Genomic DNA, 13,545 nt, shown 5'->3' on the forward strand with positions numbered 1-13,545 from the left:
TCCCTCCAACCTCTTGCTTTCTTCATCACATTTTCTCCTGCTTCCCTCTTATAAGGACTCATACATTGAACCCCCTAGATAATCCATGATAATATTCACATCTCAAACTCTTTCCCATAATCATATCTGCAAACTCTCTTTGAACATGTAAAGTTAACGTGTTCACAGGCTCCAGGAATTAAGGTGTGATGTTGCAGGGAGGCCACTATGCACTATACCACAGGTAGGCATACCAAAGAGGACCCAACACTAGCAGCTCCATTTATTTAGGACGTTATTTCTCCTCTAAAGCAATGAAGAATCATGGATGAAAAAAAAAATGAGGAGAACATTGTTATGCTCCGGCAAACAGACTTCATGAAAAAATTGGCCTAACCATATATTTATGTTATAAAAATTGAGGAATTAAAGGGAATATTTCTTGGATCTTCTTCTTGATTCTTAAGCATGCCATCCTTGATGCCTTACTATCGCCCTATCTAGATGCCTCTGCTAAGGCCCAGAGACAAACACTGAGCTGGATCAAGGACTTGACCTCCTAGCATCTTTCTAATGCAGAGAAGGGACAAACTCAGATACATTTAAAAAAGTGCCTAGGTCAGTGTTTGGAACCAACTTTTTGGCTTTAAAGATTTTGGCTTGGCAATCTGCATGTGAAATGCAAATGCAGCACAAATCCTCTTTATTGCTCAAACGCTCCAGAAAGTACAATCCCTAACGCTGTGCAGTGCCATTTGGAATGGAAATGAGCATCGTATGAAAACTTGGGTGTATCTAAAGGTCAGTGGAGTTTCAACCAGATGCTTTGCTTTCCCACTACAGTGTTGGCAATAGGAGTGGTTTATAAATTCCACCTTGGGGAAATAAGTGTAAATATTTTTAATAATATTTTCCATTTCAGCCTTGGCTCTTGAAAGTTCAAAACACAGTCTCACATTCATTTTATGCTAATGTATTCAACCAGCATTTATTACCATAAGTAAAATATTTTAAATGTCTAAAATTGAACTCATCACTCCCCATCCTCCACATATCATCACCATCCTTCTCTCTGCCCTGAACCTGCTTCTCTCTCTGTCCATTTCAGTGAATGGCACCACCTCTGTCACCTAATCCAGAAACCAGACACAAGCTATGGGCTTCTTCTCCTGCCTCATCCCCTGCATCCAATGTTATTAAATCTTACCATGCATGAAATGAGAATTTTCCTGTCCAGACCCAAAGTTAGGCCTTCTTTCAGACTCTTGTCTCTCACATGGACCATCATAATGGCTTTGTAACTCATATCCTTGCCTCTCATCTTGCACACGTCTGTTGAATCTTCCACACTCTAGACAGAATGAGCCTTCAGAAACATTAACATCATGTCACTTCCCTACTTTAAACTTTTCAGTGGATTCTCATTTTAGGTTAAAACCCAAACATCTAATTTGGGTACAAAGGCCTTTCATAACCTTCTGGTAGGCCCTCCTACGCCATCTCTAGCATAATCTACCCCATTCCTGAAACCAGTGATTCGGCTACAAGACCTCCTCTCTTTGTCCAGCCCTGCAACAAAAATTAGCAAGACAACTCCTGCTATTAAAGATTTTACAGTCTCCTAGAGGGATAAAACTGTTAATATATAGAGTGTTATAAGGGAGGAACAAAGTACTTTGAGGTTCAAAAGTTAAAGAAAGAACATTTGAGGGGAGATCAGTGTAGCATTAATAACATTCTTCAAGTGTAAATTTTATGAATGGTTATAAAGAAAATAAAGGGCATTCAAGAAAAGAAAGAACATAATTCTGATATCACTCCAATTTTACAAGTCTTCTTATTTCCATTTAAAGAACTGAGAAGCTGTAGATTTTATAATGAGGAAGCTATCTGAATGGGCAATTTCATTGCCTAGAGCAGCCTAGACTCAAGTTGGATAGATGACCAGGAAGGGAAAAGAATAATGAATGTTTTAGATGGGTTATTTGTAAAACACATAAACAAAGAGACCATCAGTGAGAAGGAATAGCTCTTTTTGGGACAAGCAACCACTGTTGCTGGCAGTGTAATATTTCTCATTTCTATTAATGACTATGATTGACCCCATTTCCTTCCAAGCTATCAGTTCTCATTGATTTTTATTGACTTCCCTTGTCAACCTAGACCCTCTGGTTCATTAATTCACCCTCTTTCTTTCCAACACCAATTTGCATAGCAAAACCCCAAACCTACATCAATACCAGCCCTAGGTTGTTGGAGACATCTACACAGCACTCAGCTGTATACCACAGCAAAGTCCAGGGTTTTGTCTTGGTCAAGCTCTCAGCCCACCTACTCCAGGCTCAAGATCTGGTTCTCTTTTACCACATGCACTTACCCCTTCTCATTCTCAGTAGGTCACTTTATTCCTTCACAACAAAATGGGATAGCATGATTTTAACCCCCTTCCTTGCCAACATCAAGAAACATTATCTTTATATCTTCCTTATCATAATATTGCAGGAGAATTTTCTTTCTTGTGAAAAGGCAGATTCAGGTGCAGCAAATCTGGGTGGGCCCAACATTGCTCATTTCTAACAAGCTCCCTGGTGATGCCAAGGCCCTGAGATCATGACCCTTGGGTTAGCAAGTCCTAGAATACATTCCCTGCACAAACACCCAGAATCTTCTCCAGATCTGCAATTTTTCCTTCATTATGGGTTCTTTCCTCTTAGAAAATAGATACATTCATCTCCCTGATCTTACAAATTAAAATAAGGGCCTCTGAAGTTCAAGGAATACATTCCAGGCCAGTAACTTCTCTTATCACTTAGCCCTACTACATCTCATCCTCTCTTCACAAAAAGGTTTCTTTTTTTCTTTTCTTTTTTATATTTCTATTACAGTTTATATTCAATATCATTTTATATTAGTTTCAGGTGTTCAGCATAGTGATTAGCCAATCCTCTGCTTTACAAAGTGCTCCCCCTGATATTTCCAGTACGTACCTGGCACCATACATAGTTATTACAACATTATTGACTCTATTTCCTATGCTGTACTTGACATTCCTGTGACTATTTTGTAGCTACTAATCTGTACTTCTCAATCCCTTCACCCTTTGCATCCAGTCCCACAACTTCCCTCCCCTCTGGCAACCACCAGTCTGTTCTCTGTATCTGTGAGTCTAAAACACGGTTTCTTGAATATGTAGCTTACATAGTTTTTCCACACATCATTTAAACCCACTGAAGTCAAGCCTCATCCCCACCATGACATGGAAGATGTTTTTGCTTTTTGCCTGCTGGATACTAAGGTCAAAGGATATGTTCAACTTTTCTTTTATTCAACATCCCACAGCATTTGACTCCTTACCGAAACCTTCCTCTCCACTGACTTCTGTAGCTTCATTTTACTCCCACCTCAATATACACTTATTCACAACCCCTTCTCAGGTGTCCATTTCTCTACTCAGGACTTAAACGGTAGTCCCTCAGGGTTCCATCAATAGTAACCTTCCAATTATTTATTTTTTCTTTTCCTAGGAAGCCACTTTCATGGATTCAATCATCATCTGTATCCTGAAGACTTCTAAATCGATGCTTCCAGTGCAAATATCTCCCCTGAGATCTCAACTATTCTATCTAATCACTTTAAGCTTTCCACTGGCTATAAGCCAAAGACAGTTAAAACTCATTCTGGACTTTCCACCTAAACTTGACTATCCTATATGTCTCCTCTCCATGAAAGAAACCACCTACCACCCAACACAAAAGCAAGAAATATGGACATCATTTTACTTCCTTCCTCTTTCCATACCATTTACATCCACTTACTTCAGCTCCATTCCCTTTCATATTACCCCAGCCTGTCCCCACTTCCCCATTCCCACTGCCACTATTTCCATGTGGGCCTTCCCCATTTCCTTTCTAGAGGAATTGCTATTCTTTGCCTCCCCTAGTCCGGGGGCCTTCCCACCCTAAACAGCAGCAGTAGTGACCTGGTAAAGCACAAATATGATTATACCACTTCGTCACTTAAAAGTCCTTTAGTGTCCCCCCTGTGCTATAACAAACAGTAAAGTATATTATATTCAAATAGCATAACTTACAAGGTCTTCCAGACCCTAGCCACTGCCCTTCCAACTCCTCCAGCTTCAGCTCCCTTCATTCTTCCTGGGACTTTTCGCTCCAGCTACATAAAATTTCTTACATTTTCCCCAATGGGCTATAACCCCTTCTTTGCTCATGCTACTACCTTCCCACCTACCACTATCACCAAAATAGCTTCACTCCACAAGATCTACTCAGTCTTCATGTGTGTCAGCAGCTTTCCTCTTTCCCGGTTTTGATTAGATCACCTCCTACATTCTCCTATAAAATCCTATTTCTAACTTTGCACCTCCCTCGTTTCTGCTAAAGTATAAGCCCATTGAGAGCTGAGAATGTATCTTGTTTTCACTCTATTTCTAGAGATTTACACAGTCTCTGGTACATAAGAAGTCTTCAATAAATGCTTTTGAATGAATGTATAAATAAGTTATTCTTAATAATTGAAGTCTGCCAATTGTCAATATGGGAAGGCAGCAGATTCAGGAATATCCTTGACATAAGAATGGCAGTATTTGCACTTAAGATGAATTACCCTGATCTCTTTTCTCTGCACCCTGTCTACCTCTAGATGTTCCCTCTAATTTCATGGAAAAATCACTTGCACAGGCAAGAATAAACTCAAGATTTCTAGGTTCCCCAGGGGCCAGGCCCTGGTCTATAATTGTACTTTATTTACTTGCTTGTTAGTGCATGAAACTATTTTCCTGTTTTCAGAGATCTCAATGTCATATGTTTACCATATAAAACTTCAGTCTGAATGACCATATGAAATGCATTCCCAGAAACAAAATAGCACCTCTGAGTGTCTCAGCCCATCAGTGATGCAGGAAGTTCCTTTTAAAGTTTAGGTCTGGAGGTTATTTATTCTGCAGCAATTCAAGTTTGGGCCAAAATGATTGTTTTCTGTCTTAAATTGCATTGCAGACCTCAAGGAAAAGAACATAAACTGTTGGCAAATGTATAGCCTTTAAACAAAATTGCCTTAACTTGAGGGGATTCCCTTAATATTGCTTGTTATCATTTTTTTTCTCATTTTAAGAACTCTCCCATTTCATATGAATTCAGAACATGAAGGGACACATGCAGGATTTGCTTCAAGCTAAACACACACACACACACACACACACACACACACACACACACAATACAACATCTTTTTAATGTAAATTCCTTATGTAACGGGTACCACAGCCAAAGGGCAGAATAGAAACTGGCATGAGAGAGCACAGTAATATTATTCCTTTTCCATCAGCACTTAAATTCTGTCAAAAATACTAGCATACTAAGGCCAGCAGTTCATACCAGGAGGACATTCAGTAAATACAAAAATCATCTAGTGATTTTCATAATCAATGACTTTACTTCCTTTGTTCTCTAGTGTAACCCCTCAGTCTACAATTTCAACCACTCTCTTATTATTTTCTCCCTTTCCTTTGCTCCTATCATCCCATGTCTGCCAAAATCCCAAAGCTAATACTTGCAGAGTGTATATTATATGCTAACTATTCTCAAAACTGTCCTGTGTATTAACTCCATTATAATCCTCAACAAATGCAATAAGGTGGGTACTCTTATTGTTCCCAGAATACATCTGAGGAAAGGGAGACAGAGAGTGACTTGCCCAAGGTCACACTGCTATTCAGTGATGACTACAGGCAGTCCTCGGGTTACATTGGACTCGATGTACATCTTTTCATGGTTATGTAACCATCTCCCTTTTACAGTATTTATAAAAAAAAAAGTTTTGTCATTTTGACATATGTACATATGTGCTTTATGTTTTTTATTATTTATTTACCACAAGGAAAGGTCAGGAACTGTTATATTTCTTTTAAATTTCTTTTACTGTTTCACTTCATTACTGCTATGTATGTGCTCCATGTGAGTGACGTAGGTGCTTATGTAGGTGGGTTCCAACTTACAGTGAAAATCGCATTACATCCACTTACTTCAGCTCCATTCCCTTTCATATTACCCCAGTCTGTCCCCACTTCCCCATTACCACTGCCACTATTAGTTTACACTAATAAACTAGTCACTCCGTAAGAACGGGTCTCCGATGTAACCTGACGACCTGCTGTGTCTTCCTGGACACTTAAAATACTGCTGAGTCCCAATGGAAAAGATCACATGTGCAATCAAATTGGTACCACCACATGCCCAGCTGGTGTGGCTCAGTGGTTGAGCATTGACCTATGAACCTGGAGGTCACAGTTTGATTTCCTGTCAGGGCACATGCCCAGGTTGCAGGCTTGATCCCCAGTGGGGTGAGGGGTTGCAGGAGGCAGCCAATCAATGATTCTCTCTCATCATTGATGTTTCTATCTCTCTCTTCCTCTCCTTTCCTCTCTGAAATCAATAAAAATACATATATTTTAAAAATGGTACCACCACAAACTATAGTCACCTTCTTTGTCTAAACCTTTACCCAGTTCAGCAATTTTATGCTTTTCAGTCGGCTATTATTTTTTCATTCTCTGAAATAACTGCCTCAACTCCCTTTTTTCTTCATCTTCTCCCTTCATTCTCATAGACTAGTGCCTCTCCTCCTTCCCAGAGACAGTAGATATTATCAGACAGAAACTCCATCAGCTTCCTATTGTCTGTTACCATGGAGGGAGTTTCCAATCTCTCATCATAGAACATAGATTTCCATGCTCTTTTGCTTTCTCTTATTCTATTCTCTTGATTATTCCTTCCCACCAACCTGGTTTTGCTTTCACTACTCCACAGAAATTGCTCCTGTGTCACCAATAAACTTGCCTCAGCCCATATCTCATATGCCATCTCAGCTGCATTGGACACTGCTATGACTGCTCCAACCAAAAACGTTTTCTTTGCTTTGCTTCTCCGCTACCATGCACCACTGTTTTTCTCCTTCCTCTTTGGAAACTTCCTTTTAGTCACCTTAGTTGGCTCCAACTCTGCTGTCTGCTGTCCTAGGCCCCCTTTCCTCTTGCACTACACCAACTGCTCCAGGGAAACCTCACCCACTCCCCTGGCTTCAATCACCATTCATTTGCCAGGGACTCCCAGCTGTCTGTGTCGCTCAGTCAATTCTCTTCCTCTATTCAGCTCTGCTTAGTCAGTGGTTCTCAATTTGTGGGTCGCGACCCCTTTGGCGGTCAAACGACCCTTTCACAGGGGTCGCCTAAGACCATCCTGATTATCAGATATTTACATTACAATTCATAACAGTAGCAACATTACAGTTATGAAGTAGCAATGAAAATAATTTTATGGTTGGGGGTCACCACAACATGAGGAACTGTATTAAAGGGCCAGAAGGTTGAGAACCACTGGCTTGGATGATTCATGTGTGCATAAATGCAAAATTTTCAGTATTAACCTCATTCTCTCTCCCCCAAATCCTGCTGCATTATCAGTGTCCTAGATACTGGCTCAAATCAGAGACTTGATGGGCATGGTTTTATTCCACACATTCCATCCACCACCAAAGCACATTGATTATATCTCCTAAATAGTGCTCACATCCATTCACTTCTCTGTTCCCCTGGCCACCACCCTAGACTAGCCTACCATTATCTTTGCCTGGAATAATGCAAGAATTGATTAAATTGGTCAACTTTCTGCAACACAGGCCTCACCTCTGCTTCCTTATCATTTATAGTAAAGCCAGTGTAATCTATTTAAAAAGTAAAGCTGATGATGTCATGATTTCGATTGCTCTTTAAATGGAATCCCAAATATGGTATTTAAAAGCACCAAGTACTAGCTTCTACTGATGTCTACTTTTATTTTGGTTCCACTTTCACCAGCTCTCTGCTGTATCTCAAGTGCTTCCCTATGCCTCAGTGTTGTATTACACTCAGACACTGTTCACATATGGCTTCCTTGCCCCCTCCCTGTCATTGTCACCAAACACTTCCTCAAGGCATCCTTCTCTGACTTTGAATCTAGATTAAATGCCCTTAATATGTGTGCTTTATCTAATTTTTCATAAATTTTATCCCATTGTTATTTATATTCCATATCTACTTTTTCCATATCCACACAGGAAGGAAATATGACTGGTCAACATAATATTTCTAGACTAAACTTATTATACAGTTTGTGGACTATTTTTACTAATTTTGTCATCATTTCTGTGTCATAGTTATTAGCCACCTACAGGCATTGTTAGATGCCCATTAAAGAAAATGTCACTGTGTTATCTAATTTACCTGTGGCATGTCTAATAATATAGAGTGGCATAAAAATAGGTTTACAGTTGTGAGTACACAAAAAACAGAGTCTATTCTTGTTTTACTATTTATTAATTATGATATTCTTTTTCATACAAACAACTGTAAACCTACTCTTGCCACTCAGTAGGCAGCTTTGGTCATATGTTCCAATAATAAAATGATCTGCCCATCATCTTCTTTTCCAGTTGCAAAGCATTTTGTGTCTTTGAATAGAAAGAATAAAAATGGAAAGTTTTCTGTTTTATTTCTATGATGAAATGTATTATGTGTGTGGGAGGGGTGATGGGAGTGATGCTTACTTTGTTGACAAGGATACTCCATGTCCCATGTACCCCCCCACCCCAGGGAGGATGTCCATTTTATTCTAGTGTGTTCAATCAAGAATATTATTTTAAAGTAATGAAGTAGGTTGGTAATTTCTTTTTCATCAGTGAAGTAAACAGTTTTCAAAGATGACACTAAATTATTTGTGAGAAGTAGAAAGTTTGTTGTTTAAAAAATTTTATTTTTCATGTGAAAGGTAGATAAAACTGAGTTTGCACAATCTTTTCCCACCTGATTCTATCCAAAATATAAATGTATACTATTTTCTTTCCAGTGACAAGCAACTTGTTTTTGGAAAGTAAGATCAGTAAAGCATCCAAAATGGTTCCAAATGCCGTGTCACACATGACACCTGAATTCTCAAAGCTGTCATGTGGGTAAAAATCACACTTATCAAAGAAACACAATAATGACAGCTCAGAGGTCAATACTGAAACTTGTAAGTAATTGAACCATTTAACCACCATTTACTAGCTCAGAATTTCTCCTTGGGAATGACCTGTTGCTAAAAGCCTTGTTTTTGTAGCATGCTAAATTCATTGCTTTACTCGGCTATTTTCCTAGTTCCCAATGATATGGTTTTTATCCAAGTTGCCTTATCCAAAAGCAGGGATTCTTACATCTTAGCTGGCATCATAATAACCTGGACTGTATGCTAAAAGACAGTTTGCTGGACCCCTACTTGGCACTTCTAATTCAGTAGATGTCTGAAGGGGATGAAGAATTTTCATATCCGAGATGTTCTGAGTGATACTGATAATGAGATCAAAGGCCTACACTCTGAGAATCCCTATCCTAAAGATATGCCCTTTTCAACAACACTTAGTATTCCTTCCTACCAAATTATGTAAAACTTAGTCTCCTCTTGGTCATTCAGAATGCTGCTTTATTCTTTCGTAATTCCTCTAGGCTAGTACTATCTGATAGAAGTATCATGTGAGCCATGATATTTTCTAAAATGAAATTTTCTAAGTTAGCTCCATTAAAAAAGTAAAAAGAAAAAGATGTAATTAAAATTTTTATTCCTCACCCGAGGATAAGTTTGATTATTATTATTTTTTTTTAGAGACAGAGAGGAAGGGGCAGAGAGAGAGAACATCAATGTGAAAGAGAAACATTGATCAGTTGCCTCTCCTACATACCCCAGCCAGGAATAGAACTCACAACTTAGGTATGTGCCCTGACTGGGAATGGAACTCTCGACCTTTCAGTGCATAAGATGAAGCTCCAACCAACTGAGCCATCTGGACAGAACAAGAGATGGAATTAATCTTAAGAATATATTTTATTTTACCCAATGTATCCAAAATATTTTTGTCCAACATGTAATTGATATAAAAGATACAATGAGCAATTTTGCATGCTTTGTTTATGTTCAGGGCATACTAAGCCTTTGCGATTGGATGTTTTTTCACATTCACATCACCCTCCTTTTGGACTAACCACATTTCAGGTGCTCCATAGTCACATATGGTTAGTGACTACTGCAAGGGCCAGCACAGCCCAAGACCTTGAGAGTCAAGGACACTGGAGAATTGATGGCTCTGTGTAGTCTGCCTCTGTCTGACATTCACTACATTTTCTCTGTTTAAAATATGTCTGACGGTCAGAAGCATTATCAATTTAATAACACATTTTAAGGACAAAAACAAAACTATTACATCATTAAGTGCACACATTGGTTTTGAAACACGTGCCAGTATCAGAACTTACTCTATTTTATGCAGAGAACCGAATATAAAATGTCACCATGCACTGTTTTTCTCTTGCCATTTTGTTCTACTCAAATCCTCCCCATCAAAAACCTTTTTCTTCCAGCAAGATAATCCACGTTAACAACACAGTATTTGTGCTTCTTTATTTTTCCTTCATCCTCACATAATCTCATACAAACATACACACAGAAGTTTGTCTATATTTTTTATAAGAATAGGATCATATTATACCTATACTTCTCTGCATAATTCCTTTCTTATTCAATAATAACTCACAAAAATCCCTTCAAGTCAGCTGGAGGTTGTAATTCATTCTTTTTTTAATGGCTACAGTAGTCCATGCGGTGGGACACCATAATTTATTCAATATTTCTGTTATTGGCAGGCATTCACACTTTATCCTGGATTTTCAAGCACTGAAAAAAATGCTGCAAAAAAGCCTTTAGATAGATAGATATTTTGATACATAGATATATATCTCATCTACTCTCTTATTGAGCTTGCAATCTTTTTGTTAGCCTCTAACTTAGACATTCTCCCAGCATATCTGGGCCCTTTCTTTCCAACAAACCAAAGCAGTTATCATTAGTAGTCCAAGCAAACTGTTTTAAATCATTTTCCTAATGGATCCTTCCACAGTCAACTGGTCAGACCAATGCATCTCCCTTCAACCCTCCCCAATGATGCTGTCTCTATTCACAGAAAAATCCACATAGAAATTATCTTACTGTTATATGCGTACTCACTTTGCAAAAAACAATATTAGTTGACATCAACAAGATTAATTTCTTCACTGATGTTTTAAAATTAACAAAATAAAAAATAGAAATCCAAGGACCAGTACTCTATAACATACCCAAAGTAGCAGATTGTAACTCAGGTAATAACTATAATCAGGATGATAAATAGCAACAACTAACAGTTTTTAAAAATATTTTTATTGATGTTAGAAAGGAAGGGAGAGGGAGAGAAACATCAATGATGAGAGACCCTTGGGGATGAGCCCTGACTGGGAATCAAACTGTGACTGCCTGTTTCATAGGTCGATGCTCAATCACTGAGCTATGCTGGCCAGGCAGCCACAGCTAACAGTTATTGAGTGTTGGTATGAGACAGGTACTATTCTCATTGTTTTTCATTTGTTAATTCATTTACTCCTTCAAAACTTCCATAAGGTAGGTACTCTTGTTATTGTAATATTATTCCCACTTTGTGACTGGGGACATTGTGATCATACCTCCCGTAAATGGCAGGATCAGGATTGAAATGTGGATGGCAGAGTCCTAATCTCCTCACCTCCAAGTAAATCAATTCAGCGACTCAATAAGTAGGTAAAAAATCACCTCAGCTCTTCTCTCTGAACCTCAGTGCCCTTAGCTATAAAATGGGTACAGTAATACCAGTTCCTCCAACCTTTAAGATTGCTAAGAAGAAATATGATCACGACTTGAAAAACACAGAAAGCTCTAACAAGGGAGGTTGTCTTGTTTCAGCTTGAAAATTTGGCTGAGACTATTTCCTCATTCCTAGCAAACACTAAGCAGGTAAAGTGTCTTATGCAAGGACAAACCAAGACCTATGCTGACCACACACACCCTTCTGAAGGTGAGGCTACGTGTAGATGGCCAGCTAGCACCCAGCGGGAACCACGCCAGACTCGCACAGCCTGCTGGGCTGCCTGAAATTAGAAAAAGAGCAGCCAACCTTTCCCTCTATTGTGCAGCATGACCACGTCCTTCCTCTCTCTGCTCCAACCCTTGCATTACTTAATTGGAGAGCTAAGCTATAAATCTTGCATACTTAAGGGCCAGGAAACTCTCCGGAGCCCTCGCACTGAAATGTGTGTGGGAGTTCAGCAATATTGAATTTTCAAATAAAATGATTAACAGGAACCTTTAGGGCAGCCTCAGAGAAAACAATCCTTCCTGAGTCTCGCCACCTTCATCTGAGGACGCTTTTTGTTCTCGGGTTTAATAAAATGCTTTGGAAGTAACACAGTGATAGTGCTGAGGAACTAAAAGCAGAGAGAGAGAGAGGCTCTCCATTCTCCACTCGGGAGCTCCGTCAGCGATCAAACTCGTGTCACTGCTCTCTGACCAGGCCTAACAAGGCCAATGAAACATGTTCCTGGGAAGGTTTCAGCCACTTAGCTCCATTTTAACTGCAAGCCGCTCTAATTACTGGGTGTTTTTAGAAACATTTTCTCCAAGATTTTAATAGTAAGAAATCAGTGTGCCTGATCAGAAAGCCGATTTGCATTTCCATAGCATAATAACGTCTATCAGACTTCATGAAGCAGAGAATTAAAATCAGTTAAAAGGAAGGACATAATCCAATCCGGTTCTACCCCAGACTGAAGCCTCCAAGCCTCCTATTTGCTGAAACAATGATTTAGGTGCGCTGCCAAACAAATATGGGATGTTTATGGTCTTGCACAATAGGAATCTGCCTCATTTATGCCGCAGAAAGATCATTTACAACCAATTTCTAAAAGACACCAAGCGTCAATAATAAATTTTTAGATCAAGGCCAGAAATTGGGATACTCAGACAGACACTATAAGCATATGACGTTGTGGTCTGAAGGAGGATTTTCAGGGATGCCATACCATTTCATAAGTTGAAAGCATGTGTAGAGTGGCGGTGACCTGCCCAACTTCCCTAGCTTCTGGGAAGGAGGAGGCTTAGCAGGAAAGAGGATTTGGGTCATCAAGCAACAAGGACAGGGCATCGCCTACCGAGAGATCTCAGTGCCAGTCGGCCTGCCTGCCGAGATGATCACTAGATTCACGCTGTGTTTTCAGCCATATCTGCTTCCAGGGAGCAATTCTGCTTTGCAGTTATGGAGGAGAGGTTGACTAAAGCTGCTGGAGGGGCCCACTTCTCTGCCCCATATGGGAGTTTTGTAGGCAGACCTACCCCTTTCCATTCACTATTTGCCTATTCACCTCTTTGCCTTCTTTCTCTCTCTCTCTTTTCTCTCTCTCTCTCTCTCTCTCACTTGCCTATTCACCTCCTTGCCTTTCTCTCTCTCTCTCTCTCTCTCTCTCTCTCTCTCTCTCTCTCTCTTTATATATTCTGGGCTTTTCCTTCTAACCCATCCCGCACCATCCAGGTGCTATTACAATTAGGAGAAAATGAAAAGTAGCTCTTACAGAAAAACTGACTTCTGGAATAAAGCATAGAAAAGTGGCTGTGCATCCCCAGCTTAATCACTTACTAGCTGTGT

At 39.5% G+C, this 13,545-nt stretch overlaps 1 protein-coding gene across 3 annotated transcripts in view; it reads left to right on the top strand.

Moving 5' to 3' along the window:
* The window catches only part of VWC2L (von Willebrand factor C domain containing protein 2-like), a 146,642-nt gene that overhangs the window by 125,427 nt on the left and 7,670 nt on the right, over positions 1-13,545 (top strand). Inside the window, exons 4-5 of one of the 3 annotated variants that reach the window (XR_001359820.1) lie at positions 3,504-4,366; positions 7,606-7,617. The exons of 1 other annotated variant lie outside the window; for it this stretch is intronic. Coding sequence is in view for 1 of the 2 variants with exons in the window: in XM_014529987.1 (XP_014385473.1) it covers positions 3,504-3,553 (50 nt within the window). In the remaining variant the exon portion in view is untranslated. Of the gene's footprint in view, positions 1-3,503; positions 4,385-7,605; positions 7,618-13,545 lie in introns of those variants that run through there. One more of the 3 variants, XM_014529987.1, reaches the window with a different exon arrangement.

Source organism: Myotis brandtii, unplaced genomic scaffold (genome assembly GCF_000412655.1).
Source record: "Myotis brandtii unplaced genomic scaffold, ASM41265v1 scaffold702, whole genome shotgun sequence".
In the NCBI taxonomy this organism is placed as follows: domain Eukaryota; kingdom Metazoa; phylum Chordata; class Mammalia; order Chiroptera; family Vespertilionidae; genus Myotis; species Myotis brandtii.